This window comes from Muscardinus avellanarius (genome assembly GCF_963383645.1).
Source record: "Muscardinus avellanarius genome assembly, chromosome: 9".
Taxonomy (NCBI): Eukaryota; Metazoa; Chordata; class Mammalia; order Rodentia; family Gliridae; genus Muscardinus; species Muscardinus avellanarius.
Genome location: NC_137795.1, coordinates 98,875,276 through 98,892,769, shown reverse-complemented (window position 1 = coordinate 98,892,769; position 17,494 = coordinate 98,875,276). Strand labels below are relative to the sequence as shown.

Genomic DNA, 17,494 nt, shown 5'->3' with positions numbered 1-17,494 from the left:
AGTTCGCATCCCACAACTGGGTGCAGAGTCAACATTTGCAATTAGGCCCCGATGATTAATTCCTGATTGGATACAATGTAACTAATTAGTAATCACAAATCCTTTTGATTAGATAATAAATTCTCATGCTTGAAATCATTGCAAAATGTACCGATAGACTGATTAAACCATTCTCATTACAGCTGTTCCTGCTTGGGCATTCTTTCCCATCTTCTTTTGTTTTTTTCAGTACTGGGCATGGAACCTAGAGGCATGCTATACCCCCAGCCCTATATTTTTAAACAGGGCCTCACTAAGTAGCTGAGCCTAGCCATGAACCTGCGATCCTCCTGTCTCAGCCTCCCGAGTACTGGGATTGCAAGCGTGCACCATGATGCCTGGCTCCTATCTTTATAAGTTCAGTAGTTTGGGGCTTTTCATGATAGGGCTAGTGTATTTCTCATTCAGTTGTCCTCTTCCCAGTGAGTGGCTCAGAGAACATAGGGAAGCATTTCTGGTCCCATCATTTGCCAGGGACCAGAGGGAACACGGGGCAGTGAGACCAGGCACACGTGTCCAGACCATTTTTGCTATACTCCCTATGCAGTGATTCCAGGACTGGCCCTGTTTCCTTTTTAATTACATCCCCAGATTGTGTCAGCGGTCCATCCTTCCCAGGGCCTCATCCTCCCACCCAGGAACACTGCGGGCTCAGAGGCTTCTTCACCAGGAGAGGGGCTCTTCCCAGCCCCAGACACTGGCCAGGGCAGCCTGTCCACCCAGTTGTAGGGTCAGTCTTAAGAAGGGCCGAAGCTGAACAGAGTGGCGCACACTTGTAATCCTAGTACCTGGGATGCTGAGACGGGAAGATCAGAGGTTTGTGGCCAGCCCTAGCTGCTTAGTGAGGCCCTCTGTAACTTAGTGAGCCCCTGCTTCAAAATAAAGAATAAAATTAGGGCTTGGAGTGCAGCTCAGAGATAGAATGTCCTGGGGATCTATCCCCAGTACTACAAAAAAAAAAAAAGAAGAAGAAGAAGAAGAAGGAGGAGGAGGAGGAGGAGGAGGGCCAAACAACCTTGCACACATCTGGAAAAAAGCAAAAGTAATTTAAAAACCTAGCAGTCCACTAGATAAGAGAATCATCTTTTAAGTGTGTCATTCGAGCTGACCCAGACATAAGTGCTCAGAAAAGAATTAAATAGTGTGTCTGGGGATCAGGAAAAGGAGGGTGCTGTCTCCCCATCATTTGGAAAGCTGACAGTGCTGAGAGTGGACAGCCAAGCTGAAGCCCTCTCCTGCTTCCATAGCAGCCCCAGGCCACGAAAAAGAAATGAAACTGAACCGCGTGGCATCTTCTGAGGACCTTGGTGTAAATGACTGCGTGGGACTCCGGAGGGGCGGGGAGTACGGAGCAGCTGACAGGCAGGTGACCTGTGAGGACCTACCGGGGGTGGCAATAGGTTTCCTACAGTACAAAGACTGTCTGCCTACCCAAGATAATGAAGACGTTCCAGAGATACTCTAGCAAATGGGCAAGCTGCAGACCAGAGCAAACAACGAGGGTCTCAGCTGCCCACCATTGTGACGGGAAGCTTTCCGGAGATGTGATAGTAATGTTCTCCAGAGGGATAAATGGCTGCTGCCTTCGAAAATGGCTTAGAACCCAAGAAGATAGGAGAGTATATTTGAGTCTGCAGGGGATAAAAAAGAAGCCAGTAGCTGTGTTATTTATAGAGAAAGCTCTGTGTAATTGTGATCACGTTATTGTGGCTACATTTAGGAATGAGGAAAAAAGTGGGGGGAAATGTGATTACTCATTCTTAGAAATCAGAATTATCATAAAATTTAACACAGCAAATATTTATTGGCCCCACCAGTGTAAGATATTATTCTGGGAACTGCAGTTGTTACATAAATAAGGGAGACAGTCTGTCCTCGTGAGGGACGCAAGGTAATAAGCAAGGTAAGACACATACAAATCATTTTACACCAAGCAGTGTTCTCTAAGAACTAGCAAAGTACCAAGGGGATCCGGAGGGATCCTGGCCTAGGAAGCAGCAGGGAGAGGGGCTTCCTAAGGCCACCCTAAGCAGGGCAGAGTCACAGTAGAGGAGGCGGGATTGCAGATCAAGCCAAGAAGCTGATGGGCAAAGCCTCCAGGGTGGGCAGGTGGGAGGGAGCCTGTCTACGAGAAAGCAGGACACACATTAAAAAGGCTTGGGGTGGGAAGGGGGTGGTTCAGGGTCCCCCCTTAGATGAGATGTTGTGCTTTGTCAGGAGGTACTGGGGGCTGGAGGGAAAATACCAGTCCTGGGAAAACAAGCGTGCACCCCAAGTGCAGCCATACGGGGGCCACTTTGCTGCACTCCAGCTGGACAGCGTCCCACGCCCTCTGGGTTTCCATTTGAACAACAGAAACCTTCCCTCCTTAACCCTGGTCATCCTTGTCCCCAAACCAGGTTTATTCTGGGCCATGAGCATCTGGATTCTGATTTCCTAACTTCCCAGTGTCACATCATTTTTGCTACTTGGACCAATCCTAGCGTGTCTGCTCGTCCTATAACCATCCAGGCTCCTGTTTCCAGTTTCTCTATAGTCATATGAAGAATGGCCTTAATGGTGCTGCCCGTGTGAGTGTATACACACAGATAAAGAATATGTGGAGAGCCGGGCGTGGTGGGGCACGCTTGTAATCCCAGCATTTGGGAGGCTGAGACAGGAGGATCAAAGGTTGCGGCCAGCCTCAGCTACTTAGTGAGGCCCTCTGCAACTCAGTGAGATCCTGTTTCAAAGTAAAGAATAAAAAACAGGGCTGGAGGTGGAGCTCAGAGGTAGAATGCCCCTGGGTTCCATCCTAGTACTACAAAAACATAAGAAAGAAAGGAAGAATGAAAAAAAACATGGGGTTGGTGGTGTGGCTCAGAGGTAGAATGCCCCCTGGGTTCCATCCCCGGTACCACCACACACACACACACACACACACACACACACACACAAATATGTGTGTGTGTGTGTGTGTGTGTGTGTGTGTGTGTGTAATATTTGAGTGGAATATATACCCCATATTAAAACAAAAGTGTTTTCCCTCACTAATAACTTTAACTCAAGAGCTACATAATACATCAGAAAGAGACTTGCCTGGAGTCACTGGTGATCTCTTCTCACATGAAGGGCAGATTAAAAGTAATCAGAGCCACACGGGGCAGGCGTGGTGGCGCACGCTTGTAATCCCCGCGCTTGGAAGGCAGAGACAGGAGGATCGCGCAGAAGCCAGCCTCTCTGGCTTAAGAGACCCTGTTTCCAAATAAAAAATATAAAATAGGTCTGGGAGTGCAGCCCGGAGGTAGAAGGGTTCCATCCCCAGTACCACCAAAAAACAAAAAAAAAAGGTAATCAGAGCCAGATGTGGTGGCCCGTGCCTGTGACCCCAGTATCAATGTCTGAGAGGCTGAGGAGAATCGCGGGTTCGAGAACCCCAGCGACTTAGTGAGACTCCGCAACCTCGTGAGACCCTGTTTCAAAACAAAAACTTTTTTTTTTTTTTTTGGTGGTACTGGGGTTCCTGGAAGCCTTTCTACCTCCGGGCTACACTCCCAGGCCTATTTTTTTTATATTTTTTTATTTGGAAACAGGGTCTCTTAAGCCAGCACGGCTGGCTTCAAACCTGCGCGATCCTCCTGTCTCCGCCTCCCAAGCGCGGGGATTACAAGCGTGCACCACCACGCCCAGCTAAAACAAAAACTTTTAAAAAGGGACTGGGGGTATAGCTCAGAAGTAGAATGCCCCTGGTTTCAATCCCCAGTAATATACACAAACACACACATGCACACACATGCACTAATCAGATAGCTGGACACGGTGGTGCACATCTATAATTTCAGTTCTTGGGAGGCTGAGACAGGAGGATCACAGGTTCAAGGTCAGCCTCAGGAACTTAGACCCTATTTCAAACTTAAAAAAAAAAAATAGGGGTATAGCTCAGAAGTAGAGTACCCTTGGGTCCAATCCTCAGTACTGCTAAAAGAAAATAAATAAATAAAAGTCATTAGCTATATATTCTGGTTTGGGGGACTTGGAGTAGAGGGAGCCTGGTGAGAACGGCACAGTCCACCCCGTGCCCAGAGAAGACCACCATCGCCAGTCTGGCCCCAGAGTAGCCTGACCCGGGCCCTCCGTACGCACAGTGTGTTTTCCTTAAAATGAGAGTAATCGTCTTCTCTACCACATGGCCCCAGCCTGAGGACTAAAGGAGATCATATATATACATCACTTTGGACGGTAGTTGGTGTGCATCCAATAAACGTTGCCTATACGTGGTAATAGAAGAGGATTTTTTTTTTCATATATAGCATTGACTGAAGTCAGAGGAGGGAAAGAAGTCATGGAGAGTTTATTGGAGGAGATGAGTTTTGACCCTGGTCTTGAAGGATGAAATTGACTGAGATTAGCAAATAGAAATCAGAAACACATTCCGGCCCAGGACCCTGCGGGGACGGGTCGTGGGTTGCATCTGGTCCTCTGGCAGTGTTGTCTCCACTGGGGCTGATTTCTTTACTTCTTAGCTCCTTATTCCTCTCCATCATTTTAAAATGATGAAAGTCATCTATTGCCATGACAACACAATGCAGTCGTGAGCTCTTACAGCTTCGCTTCTCATTCAGAACTGATGTCTGTCAAGGCCATTTGAGCAAATAGTCCATTTCTCATTCGGCTCCTATCAGCCTCTCTCACTTCCATTAACCAGCTCGTAATGGGATTGATAAGCTATCAATAATAATTAGACACAATAGTGGAATGAGTCCCAGTAGTATCGGCACAGTATGAGCCTAAAGAATCCACCGCAGCGATCTCAAATGTGTGCGCGCTCTCAACGTGACTCATCTACCGGCTTCCCGTGGCTCTCTCATCTGCATAGTGTATTTAGGTAGAGCGAGGCGATTTCCAACAGTAACAGAGATCGGAAACAGAGCTATCACATTATGTCACCTTTCCTCCACCGGTCACATATAAGTCCAAAAAGATAGAGGTCAGCATTGAGCCATGTGGTGCCTATGTAGCTCACTAGGCAGAAGGCTACATTAAACAAAGCAATGGGGCCCAGGAAGAGGTTTTTCTGTTTTGTGCTTTGTTTCCTTTTGTGGTGCTAGAGATGGAACTCAGGGGCGTTCTACCTCCGAGCCAAACCCCCAGTCCGATTTTTTTATTCTTTATTTTGAAACAGGGTCTCACCGAGTTGCGGAGGGCCTCACTAAGCAAGTGAGGTTGGCTGCAAACCGTGATCCTCCTGTCTCAGCCTCTCAAGTGCTGGGATTAGAAGCGTGCGCCACCACACCTGGCTCCAGGAAGAGTTTATGGAGGCTGAGTGGTGCAGGCCTATAATCCCAGCTTCTTAGGAGGTTGAGACAGGAGGTTTTCGGGTTCGAAGCCAACCTGGACAACTTAGCAAGACCTGGTCTCAAAAAATAAAAAGGGCTGGGGCCTCGCTCAGTGGTAGAGGCCTTGAGTTCAAACCCTAGTACTACGATAAATAAGTAAATAAATAAGTAAGAATTGAGGGAGGTTTTGTTCCTCTGCCTTGGAGGATAACCAGCCGCGGGCAGGTGTCCTCGGCTCGTGGCAGGAGCTCTCACACCTGTCAGGTTTCCATAGAGGAGTGGCTCTGAAGCCTCGCAGGTCACCGAGGCCAGGCTGCAGCCCGCGACTCTTCAGGAGGCCCTTCAGTGAAGCTGCGCAGCTCGTGAGCTGACCCCTGTCCCTCCGGGAAGTGCCAGTTGTGAGGAAACTGTTAATCATGCTAAGCTGAGGCTTCTCTGCAATTTCCAAATTTGAGTAAACAAATGTGCCCAATTTGAGTTTTATCTGAGACCACATTACAGTTTGGCCAAAATTGGTGTTATATGCGTGTTTTGCTTATTGCTTTGTTTTTGGTGTGTGTGTGTGTGTGTGTGTGTGTGTGTGTGTGCGCGCGTGCGTGCGTGCGTGTGTGTGTGTCACTAGGGATTGAACCTAGGAGCATTCTACCTCCGAGCTACACCCTTAGACCAATTTTATTTTTTACTTGGAAACAACCCTGCTAAATTGCTGAGGCTGGCTAAAACCTCTGATCCCCCTGTCTCAGCCTCCCAAGTACTGGGATTACAGGCATTCGCTACGACGCTGGCTTGTTTTGCTTTTTTTTTTTTTTTTGTAGTATTGGGGTTCCTGGAAGCCCTTCTACCTCCGGGCTACACTCCCAGACCCATTTTTACATTTTTATTTGGAAACAGGGTCTCCTAAGCCAGCACGATGGCACTTCGAACCTGCGCAATCCTCCTGTCTCTGCCTCCCAAGCGCAGGGATTACAAGCGTGTACCACCACGCCTGGCTATATATGTATATTTTTATTTTTTTATTTATTTTTTATTTTTTAAATTTGGAAACAGGGACTCTTAAGCCAGCAAGGCTGGCTTTGAACCTGCGCGATCCTCCTGTCTCTGCCTCCCAAGCGCGGGGATTGCAGGCATCGCCACCATGCCTGGCTATATATGTATATTTTTATTTTTTATTTTTTATTTATTTTTTAAATTTGGAAACAGGGACTCTTAAGCCAGCAAGGCTGGCTTCGCACCTGCGCGATCCTCCTGTCTCCGCCTCCCAAGCGCGGGGATGACGAGCGTGCCCACCGCGCCTGGCTTGAGTTAACGCTCACTGTTCTGAACTGCTTAGGACTAAGGACGATCACATCAGCAGGAGCTGGTCTGGTCTGGGTCCACGTGCGAGGTACACTTACTACAGGAACTTGTTCTCTCTCCAAATGGCTAGTAGGCCAGACCCTATTTTAAATGTCTTTCATAATAAATCTTTAAGGGACCTCATGATGATCTTTCAGGGCTGTGAGTGATCTCCCACCCTCCCTAATAGATTTCAAAGTGGGTTGGAGCTGACTGGCTGTCACAGGTTACCCAGGCCACTGTCCAGGGTCCCCCAGTAGAGGGACAGAAGAACGAGGACTAGAACAGCAGCCCCTAGGACCCATCTGGGAGCTAGCCTCTGATTTCACATGGTCCCTTCCCACTGAGTGCACCTGCAGCAGAGCACACCCGCATCGCGTGAGATGGCCCAGAGCCCCCGTGCTCCTTAATCACACAGAAGTGGCTGGGGCCAGCGTCCTAAGTTGGGGCAGGGCCACACGGCTCCCGGCACCCCCTGGGGAACTGGAAGCTGCATGGAATGATGGCCTGGCTCCTCCCTGGACCTGGGAGCACTTTGTGACCGTGCAGGGGGAGGGGGGCTCCCTCGGTGACACGGTGTCACCATGTCTACTCCCAGGGCAGTGTTTTTCTGTGCCCCACCACCACATAAAACAGCTGCCCCAACAGGTATGGTGATGCACACCTGTAATCCCAGGACACGGAGCAGGTGCACGGCAGCCTCAGCAGCTTAGCCAGGTCCTCAGCTCCTATTGCCAAACAAAGAATACAGTAGGACTGGGGTGGGGCTTGGAGATAGCATGTCCCTGGATTTAATTCCCAGCAGAGAGAGAAGAAAGGGAAGAGGAAGCAACAGCCACAGGATTGGCTGGCCTCTTTTTAAGGCAGCTCTCCCTCCTTCCCTCTGTGTCCCCCCTACATCCCTCGGCGCTCCACCAGCCAGCCTGACTCCTCTACAATTCCTTCTCCTTGAGCTCAGGGGCCTTGTCCTGAAGGCCCACTCTCTAATTCCTGCACCAGCTCCTCCTCCTCCTCCTGGTGTCTACAGCAGGCACTGCCATCATGTGAAACCCATTGGCTTTTGTTGTTGTTGTTTCTGAATGAGCCTTGAAACTTCTTAAATCCAGATCTGATTCACCACTTTACAGTTCACCCACTTAATGTGTACAATACAGTGCGTATATTCAGGGCATATATTAATTTTTTAATTATGGCAAAATACAGAACATAAACTTTGCCACTTAACCACTTTAAGTGTACAATTCAGTAACATTATATTTGTAATGCTCTGCAACCATACGATTATCTACTTCTAAAGCATTTCTCTTACACTACCCCCAAAATTCTGTTCCCATTAGGCAATAACTCGTTTCTCTCTGCCTCCCCCCGAGCCTCTGGTCCTGTCTGGATGAATGTGACTATTCTAGATATCTCATACATGTAGACTCAGACAGTGTTTGTTCTGGTCTGTTCCACTGTTCTCAAGGTGACTTCGTATCATGGCATGTCTCAGGGCTCCATTTCACCTGTGACTGACTAGTGCTGCATGGATTTGCCCCATTCCGCTCGGCCGTTCATCTGTGGCTCTTAGGACTAACACCTCCGTGGGTATTGGCATACAAGACCTGTTTGAATTCCTGTGTTGAGTTCCTTCAAATACATGCCCAGGGATGGAATTGCTGGTCACATGGAAACTCTGTTTAGGTTTTTGAGGAGCCACGAGCATGGGCTTTCTGTCTTTAAATTGCTACAAGTGAGAGACGTGGGTCTTTATTAATTAAAATTTATCTATTTTATCGAAGTTAATGGCAAGTGCTGTAAGTATATGCAGCCGATTCATTGCTCACCTTCTCTTGAGTTCTCCACAATTATCATCGGTACGACTCATTTGACAGTTAATCAAGGAAGCCTCGGTGACATCCATTATTCTCTTTAACTGGTTATTTTAAAGCTTTTACTGTTTAACTTGTCATGTTGTTATACAGTCTCCCACTGAGATCTTCATCTTCTCGAGGGCAGAGACGTGTGCTGTCTCTTTGTTCGGGTATTCCCTGTAGCACCCAGCCCAGATCTCCAGGCTCCTGACTGATGACTTGTCGCGTCTTTCATATCAATCTCTGGCTTATGCAGAGAAGAGAAAAGAAGGGACTTTTCCAGCAAGTCCTCAGCCCAGTGGAATTCTCTTTACAAACTTATTGTCACGTAGCAAATAAGGTAGCACAGCTGATTATACAAGCTGAGCACCCCTTATCCAAAGTGCTTGGGACCAGAAATGTTTGGGATTTCAGATCTTTCTGGACTTTGAAATATTTGCATCTATATAATGAGATTTCTTGGAGATGGGAGGCAAGTGTAAACACACAATGCATCTGCGTATCCTATATACCTCTGCGCATGACCTAAAGGTATTTCATACGGTTTTTAGAGTTTTGACTGTGACCTGTGATGTGCAGTGAGCTGTGGAAGTTTCCACCTGTGGCCTGCGGCACTTTGGGCTGGGTGGGTTGTTCTTTAAATTTTCAGAGGAGCATTGTGATCGTGTGTAACAGTGAGGCTCCGCGCGGGGCCTTCATACGTTCACATAGCGTGGTTTGTCTCTTTCCTCCCCCTTACCTTCCTCTCCCGGTTCCCTTGGACTACTCGATTGGTTCTCCTATGTTCATGGGCTCGCTTTTTCTTCCATTTTTTTTCTCTCTGGCTTCCAAATACGAGAGAAAAACATGGCCCTTGACTCTCCGTGTCTGATATTTCACTTGGCATGATGTTCACCAGTTCCATCCATCTTTCTACAAATGACAGAATTTTGTTCTTTATGGCTGGGTAAGATGCCACTGTGTCTATGATCACATGTGAATTAGGGCTTCTCAGCCTGTAGTAATAAAGTAATAATGGTTGCTGTGTGTGTGTGTGTGTGTGTTACTTGGGATTGAGCCAGGGGCGTTCTAATTTTGGGCTACACCTTCAGCCCTATTTTATTTTTTATTTTGAATCAGGATCTCACTAAGTTGCTAAGGACCTCACTAAGTTGCTGAGGCTGGCCTAGAACCTGTGTTCCTCCTATCTCGGCCTCCCAAGTCCTGGGATTACAGATGCGTGCCACCACGCCCAGCTAATAGCTGCTAATATTTAAGGGATCCTTAGCACATGCACTAGTCAAAGTGCTGGTGTATTCTCCTGGGATTAGACGTGTGCCACCACGCCCAGCTAATAGCTGCTAATTTTTATGGGATCCTTAGCACGTGCACTAGTCAAAGTGCTGGTGTATTCTCACTTAGTTCTCAGAAAAAACCTGTGACGTTGGTACCATTGTTACCCACATTTTACTGACAAATCGACTGAATCTCTGAGAGGTTGAATAGCTCCAAAGCTCTGTCACCAGCACATGCTAAAGTTAGACATCTGGCCGGGCATTGTTCTCACTCACAGACCCAGTTAGGAACCTTCTGTCCTGAGCCGGAGGACAGCATGTCCAGCCTCTGCAGCAGTTGTCTAGGGCGATGTCAGTAGTGCTGGGCATTGGTAGCAGGGTTCAAGCCCTCCATGGTCTTATGCCACCAGCCCCTCCAGCTTCTAGTCATCACTTAGCTTCTGCCTGGTTGCCCCAGGCCCTTGAGCATGCCCACTTCTCCATCCACCAGTGGCAGACATCCCTCTTGGAAAGAGCCTGGCCTGGCCTGGTACTATGGCACTGGGCAAGACCTCTTGCGGGGGTCATGATAAACTTATGAAACTCTTTATATAAATACCAACTTCTTTTATCAAATTAGTTGGAAATTGACCAGCTTGCTTCAGCAGTTGTTATTTCTGAAAAATAAAAGATCAATATACCAAATTAGAATTTCCATTTTTAAAACTCTGCACAGTAAGCAATAAATCCCATATCCGTCATCCCAGCAGCCTCTACCTAAGCTGGAAGGCAGACAGGATTGATTCCCAAGTAACCACACTCACGTAAATATCTCTAAAGAAGCAGGTGCTGGCCGTAAGCCATCCCCAGCACTCCTCCCTGTCATCAGAGGAAGTTGCAGAGAGAAGACGGCAGCAGGGCTCCTGCGTGTAGCATCAGCCCTTCCACAAGGCCCAAAATGATCCCGCCACCTCCCTGACCTTGACCGGGACCGTGGGCAAGCTGCAGGGCCGCTCCCCTCAGAGCCAGCTCCCAGAGGTCCTGGGTGGCCTGGGCACAGTCGCCTCCCAGGGCAAAGAGCTGGCGGAGGGCATCAGGTTGTCCCGATCTCTCTTCTCAGCGTGTCTGATCGTGGTATTGGGTGATGTGGGGCTGGCCTCCTCAAAGCCTCACTTGGCTTCCGTCCTCCAGAGGCACCCCCGTTGTGTGGATGTTCCGGCCCCGCGCTGCTCTGCTCTGCTCAGCAGCGTCTCACGGGCCGAGCCTCAGCTGATAACCCTTTCCTCCCGACACCCTCGGCAGCTCCTTGGTTGCCTAGTTCTTGCATTCTGGTGATCCAGAGAGGGCTGCCCCCGAGGGAGCCCAGCAGCAGCCCCCTCCCCAGCCTCAGGAGCACCAGCGAGCCCAGTAGCGGCCCGCCCTCCCGTCCTCACCCTGGTTAGCCGGGTGGCACTTGGTACCCAGCCACCCTCCACTGGCCCAGGCGTGGCGGGCTCTCACCTCCCAGCCTTCCCCCAGCCCTCACGTGCCCCTTCTCCTTCACAGCACTGTCTCCAAGCAAAGGAAGAACGTCATCAGCTGCGTCACGGTCCACGACTCCCCCTACTCCGACTCCTCCAGCAACACCAGCCCCTACTCTGTGCAGCAGCGCGCCGGGCCCAACAGCACCAACACCTTTGACACCAAGGGCGGCCTGGACAGTCACTGCTCCGCCAACCCCCGGACCATCATCGTGCCCCCCCTGAAGACCCAGGCCAGCGAGGTGCTGGTGGAATGTGACAGCCTGGGGCCAGGTAAGCCGGGGCTGGGCAGGCCAGGGACATCTCTCTGGCGGGTGCTTTTTCTGTTTTCTGCTGCTAGGAGTGTGAGCACTGTGAAATTGAACGTGCCCAATGACTGCGGGTGATCCTCACCAGGGAATTTGTCCAGGCAGCCACCATGGGCGTCTGTGACATCACATCGTATGAGTAGTGTTTTCCCTTTTTATTTGGTGGCGGGACCTTGCTGCCTGCATGGTGGCTCTGCCTCAGCGAGGTTGATAAAGAGGAAGTTAAAGCCCCCGTCCCTGTCCACTGTTGGAATGGTCTTGGCTGGGAGTGTCTGGTGGTGTCCAGCACCACCCCTGCCAGGCCCTGCTGGCAGGCCCTGCGGGAAGCTCCTCCAAGTCTCGCTAGGTAAGGAGCAGGTGGGCTCCTCTGAGCCCTCCTCAGGACTCCCCTGGGGGAGAGACCAGAATAGGGTGTCTTCTTTTGGTTTTATTAAAAGAACCCCTAACCCAGCCAGGCATGGTAGCACATACCTGTAATTCCAACACTGAGACAGGAAGATCGCAGGGTTGAGGCCAGCTTTGGCAACTTAGTGACACCCTGTTTCAGAATAAAATAAAAAATGAAGCCAGGCATCATGGCTCATTCCTGTAATCTCTGAACTTGGGAGTGTGAAACAGGAGGATCACAGGTTCCAAGCCTCAGAAACTTAGTGAGACCCTGTTTGAAAAGTAGCTTGGCCAGGCATGGTGGTACACACTTGGAATCCCAGCATTCAGGAGGCTGAGATGGTAGGTTTCGCAGCTCGAGGACAGCCTCAGCTACTTAGTGAGGCCTTTCACAACTCAGTGAGACCCTGTTTCAAAAATAAAAAAGACAGCCGGGCATGGTGGTGCACGCTTGTAATCCATCCCTACATTTGGGAGGCAAAGACAGGAGGATCGCGCAGGTTCAAAGCCAGCCTCTCTGGCTTAAGAGACCCTGTTTCCAAATAAAATATAAAATAGGTCTGGGGGTATAGCCCGGAGGTAAAAGGGTTCCATCCCCAGTACCACCAAATAATAATAATAATAATAATAATAATAATAATAATAATAATAATAAATAAGACAAAAAATAGGGCTGGGGATGTAGCTCAGAGGTACAATGTCCCTGGGTTCCATCCCCGGTACCTCAAAAAAAGAAAGAGGGAGGGAGGGAAGGAAGAGGGGAAGAAAGAGGGAGAGGAAGGAAATGAAAAATGAAAATAAAAAGAACAAGGAAGGAAAGGGGAGAGGAGGGGAGGGAGGGAGGGAGGGAGGGAAGGGAGAGAGAGAACTACCATGGCACTAAGCTCTTCCTAAAGGCTGGGCTGACATGGCCGCGAGCCTGACTCCTCGACCGTTAGCCGCTCCCCCTGGTTCCTGTAGCGGCATCCACTCAGCGTCTCCCATGCCATGGCAGAGTTTGGGGACTGAGCCAGGAGAAATGTCCTGCCCGGCATCGGCCAGGCAGCGCCTCCACGAGGGCACTGTTTGGAGGAGGGGTGCAGCTGCGTGGCTCCTTTAGCTGGGAGAAGCTGGCATTCCCCAGAGGGTCCTCCTGTCTGCCACCTGAGGTTGCTGCCAGAGATGGGGGCACCCCGGTGGCCGCCCGCGTGAGACCTGGGTGCTGACGTTCAGGGTTCAGCGTGGGGTCCGTGTTGTGGTCTCGAGGGTGCCTCGAGACCTAGGTGCCCTAGGACGCCCTCCCAGAGTGCCCAGCAAAGCCCTTTGCACAGAGAGGCTCTGCTCGGAGGTTGCAGAGCCAGGAGGTGGGCAGTCACTTGGCTGAGTCAAGGGAAAAGGGAGCCCTGCTGGTGGCTCACAGGGGCAGCTTTCGGTTTCTGACTGTACCCTGGGTCCACCAGAACCTCTCCCTGCCCCCTGGCTTGGGAAGCTTTTAGAGGCAACTGGGTTTGGCGTCAGCACGGCATTGGGTCTCAGGGCCTGCTCCCCAGACGCAGGGAAGCATAATATACTAATCCCCAGGCATCCTCCCGAAGACTGGCCCCGGGGTGGCTGGGAGGGCCTGAGTGGCAGCCACCCAGCTCTGGCAGGGCTCCCCCTGCCGCGGCGGCGCTCCTTTTACTCAGGTGGGAAGGGGGCTCCCTCTGCCTTCGGGGTGGGTCCTCCTTCACCTGTCCCCAGTTCCCAGTTCCCCTCCTTTCGAGGCTGAGCCCTCGGAAGGCTCACTTCCTTCACCAGCGGTTAATCAGCTTTCCCTGGCCTGGTCTGCAAGCTTCTTAGCTCCAACTTCAGTTCTGTCGACCCTGGGTTGTCATAGAATCCATCCAATCTGGTTCAGTCAAGGGCCTGCTCTATATTTTGCGTGTTATAGTATGTACCCTCCACCCCAAGAATGACCAGATTTTACACCAGCTAACACGGGATTCCTCCCTGAGACAGGGGTAGGATTTTGGCTTGGCCCAAGATGCTCAGGCGCCCACAGAGAAAGTCTGAACGCTTGCTGCCAAGCAGCATGAGAAGCGGAGCTGACTGCACGCCTGCAGCAATCCTGGCCTCTTCGCCCTGGAGACACTTCACACGGTCCTCTTGAGCGCCCCAGCCTTGGGCGCCTTCCCGATGCGGCCGTCTAGAGCAGGGGGGTGTTTTGGCGGCTCTCTGGACCCCTGCACCGAGGCCTTTCAGTTAGCTGGCACTTATTCCATCTGGGTTTTCGCTCCTCTGTGCTAGACAAAGCTTCTGGGGAGGGCTGCTCGGCCTCTAGAGGGGCTCGCGCTCCACCCTGCCCGACCTTGCCTGCGCCTCCTGCAAGCCCGTCTGCCTGGAGCTGACGTTCACTGATGGCACAGCCGCCCAAACTGATAAAAACAGCCGCCACGGAGCTCTCCCGGCGTGCTCATCTCACGTGGCTCTTCCCTTTAGGACTCGCAGCCCATCTTGTGAGGCCTGCTGTGCTCTCCCTGCCTGTCCCTGTGTCTGTCTCATCTGAAACCCGCGCTGCCCCGCCACAGGACATGGGCCCGCCGAGGTCCCTCCCTCGCTCCGCTCTCAGCCGCCCTCTGGCCCGTTCTGTGTCGTAGTAATTCTGAGGGCAGCAAGGTTTACGGAAAATAGAAATCACAGAAACACCCCTGGCCTCCACAGAAAGGAGGCAGAGTGGCGAAAGTACTCCAGTCCCATTCCAGAAACTTAAGGAAGACAGACAGATCACTGAATACAAGACAGAGCACGTGAGGTGTTGGACCACATGCAGGACGGCGTGGCCAGGGAGTGCAGGTCCCTAGGGATTCCACGGCCTCTGCCCACCCCTGACGCCCACCCCACCCAGTGGGACAAGTGTCCGGGAGCCACGCAGCCCAGACCAGGGCTCCCCTGCTTGGTGGCCCGCCCTTCCTGGCCATTGCCTGTTTGTATCTGGAAGATGTTTTCTTCGGCCCTTAAAGAATAGAAGCCATACCTGTCCCTGATTTCTAAGCTACATAGCACAAACAACACAGTCCGCGGGATTTTTCTGCTCCTGCTGGTGTGGAAGAGCACAGAGTGTCTAGAACCTTCTCCCTCCCGCACGGCCTCGGAGCCACCTGGGAAGGCACATGGTCTGCTCCTGGGCACAGGGCTGCTGTTCCACACGGGTGTTACTGAGACTGTGGGCATGTCAGGCCAGTCCATCCCGGGGCAGAGCTGAGGTGTCGCGCCCTCGGGTGGCCACAGAGCATCTCTCTTGCTCTAATCAGGATGTGGAAGGCCCCATGGGCACCGGCCCACACTGTCCGGCAGGGCCCCCAGGCTGAGATGAGGGCAGATTGCCCCCTGAACCCTTGGGCTCCTGCCCTCGCTGGCTGGACAGTGAAGGCCTACCCAGTCCTGCACCACCCCTGCCAGCCATTAGCTCATCCCAGCAAGGCACATAGTCATGATGGCTGACGTATCACAGGAGCTCATGAATACCTGTTGGCTGGGTTCCGAAGAGGCTCCCTGGCTCCTTCTGTTTAAGCATCTAGAACTATCCTGCCTGGGCTATAGCTGCCTCACTCCTAGAGCCCCTGGCTGCTCGGGGAGTTGGCCAACAGCATCAGCACCCCCAGAGTTTGACAGAATGCAGTTTCTCTACCCCCCCACCCCCAAAGCTGCTGGGCCAGGATTGCATTTGCCAGCGTGTGGCGCCGCCTGCTGGCCAGGCGGAGTCCTTGCGCCTTTGCACAGCCTCCTTGCCCAGATGGGAGAGGGCAGCTCCCAGGGCGTTCCCTGAGTGAAGGGGTCTCATCCTGACTCCTGAGAGTTGTTCTGGCTTCTGCTGTTCATTAGGTCCCACCACAGGCATGATCGGGTCTGACCCTCACAGCCACGCAGGAGGGGCCAGGCAGGAACTCCCATACCCACCACCTCCCAGGGTACCAGGCCTGGGCCTTCAGCTCGCCCTGCCTCCCCCACACCCCTTCTCTTTGCCTGATTCCCCTGGTTTAAGGCCCTGCCCCCCCCTGCCCAGCTGCCACTCCAAAGTCAGCCCCAGACCCTGCCTGGCTCAGGGCCGGAGGCGATTGTGCCGGGCCAGCCCGACCTGGGGTGTGAGCATCTCCAGGATGCTCGAGGGCTGCTGCTGACCTCTGTCCCTCCTCCCGCCACAGTCAGTACCAGTCACCATTCATCCTCGTACAAGTCCAAGTCCTCCAGCAACGTGACCTCCACCAGCGGCCACTCTTCAGGGAGCTCGTCAGGAGCCATTGCCTACCGGCAGCAGCGGCCAGGCCCCCATTTCCAGCAACAACAGCCCCTCAACCTCAGTCAGGTAAGCCCCACCCAGGGATCACCTCCACCCCTCGTTCCTCAGTTGCAGAGGATCCTGGGGCTGACCCTCGCCCACTGGCCAGCCTGTAGGAACGCCCGCGCGACCCTCCCATGGAGAAGCCAGCACCGGTGTCCACAGAGAGCCAGCCTGCAGCGGTGGCTTATCTCATGTGACACGGTGCCCTGCCCATCAGCCAGGGTCACCAGGGTCCACCCACCGAGACCCAGCGAAGGCACGTCCTGCGGTGTAGGTGTGCCGCGGAGGCTCCGGTTCTCCATATGAAAGAGGGTGATTTGCTTAGACTAATAGGATTTCAGAGCGCACTGTTGTTGACAGTCTGTGTCTTCAGAGAACAGGCTTTGCTGGCAAGTAAGAAAGCAGTTGCCTCTCAAAAAGGGTCCTTGGGATGCTTTACGGATGTGCTGCCTCCTTTATGCATGTGTTAGCTCAGCCAGAGGAAGGCAGAGCAGGCAGCTTTTCTCAGGCCACGCTAACTTCCTCAGCATCTGAAGGGACGCGTGTTCTGTAGCTCCTGTTTCCCCTCCCCTCCTCCCCTCGAAGGGGCCTCTCTCTCACGCTGCCTCTCCACAGGCCCAGCAACACATGGCCACGGACCGCTCCGGGAGCCACCGACGGCAGCAGGCCTACATCACCCCCACTATGGCTCAGGCTCCGTACACCTTCCCGCACAACAGCCCCAGCCACGGCGCTGTCCACCCTCACCTGGCCGCCGCAGCCCACCTGCCCGCCCAGCCCCACCTCTACACCTACACAGCACCGGCTGCCCTGGGCTCCACCGGCACCGTGGCCCACCTGGTGGCCTCCCAAGGCTCGGCCCGCCACGCCGTGCAGCACACTGCCTACCCGGCCAGCATCGTCCACCAGGTCCCCGTGAGCATGGGCCCCCGGGTCCTGCCCTCACCCACCATCCACCCAAGTCAGTACCCAGCCCAGTTCGCCCACCAGACCTACATCAGCGCCTCGCCAGCCTCCACGGTCTACACTGGATACCCTCTGAGCCCTGCCAAGGTCAACCAGTACCCTTACATATAACCACTGGGGCGGGAGGAGGGCGCGGCTCTGGGCCCTGGGACAGGAGCCGGCTTTTTATACTGAAGGTGCCGCACACAAACAATGCAAATGGGGTAGGGAAGGGGGCAGGG

General features: G+C 52.5%; 1 protein-coding gene across 3 annotated transcripts in view; it reads left to right on the top strand.

Moving 5' to 3' along the window:
- HIPK2 (homeodomain interacting protein kinase 2) overlaps positions 1–17,384 on the top strand; it is a gene marked incomplete at both ends in the record, with an annotated part of 122,745 nt that extends 105,361 nt beyond the window's left edge. For all 3 annotated transcript variants that reach the window (XM_080700915.1, XM_080700916.1, XM_080700914.1), the window contains 3 exons: positions 11,341–11,588; positions 16,171–16,331; positions 16,923–17,384. In XM_080700915.1, the coding sequence (XP_080557041.1) occupies positions 11,341–11,588; positions 16,171–16,331; positions 16,923–17,384 (871 nt within the window). The remainder of the gene's footprint in view (positions 1–11,340; positions 11,589–16,170; positions 16,332–16,922) is intronic.
- Between the last annotated feature and the right edge of the window lie 110 nt (positions 17,385–17,494).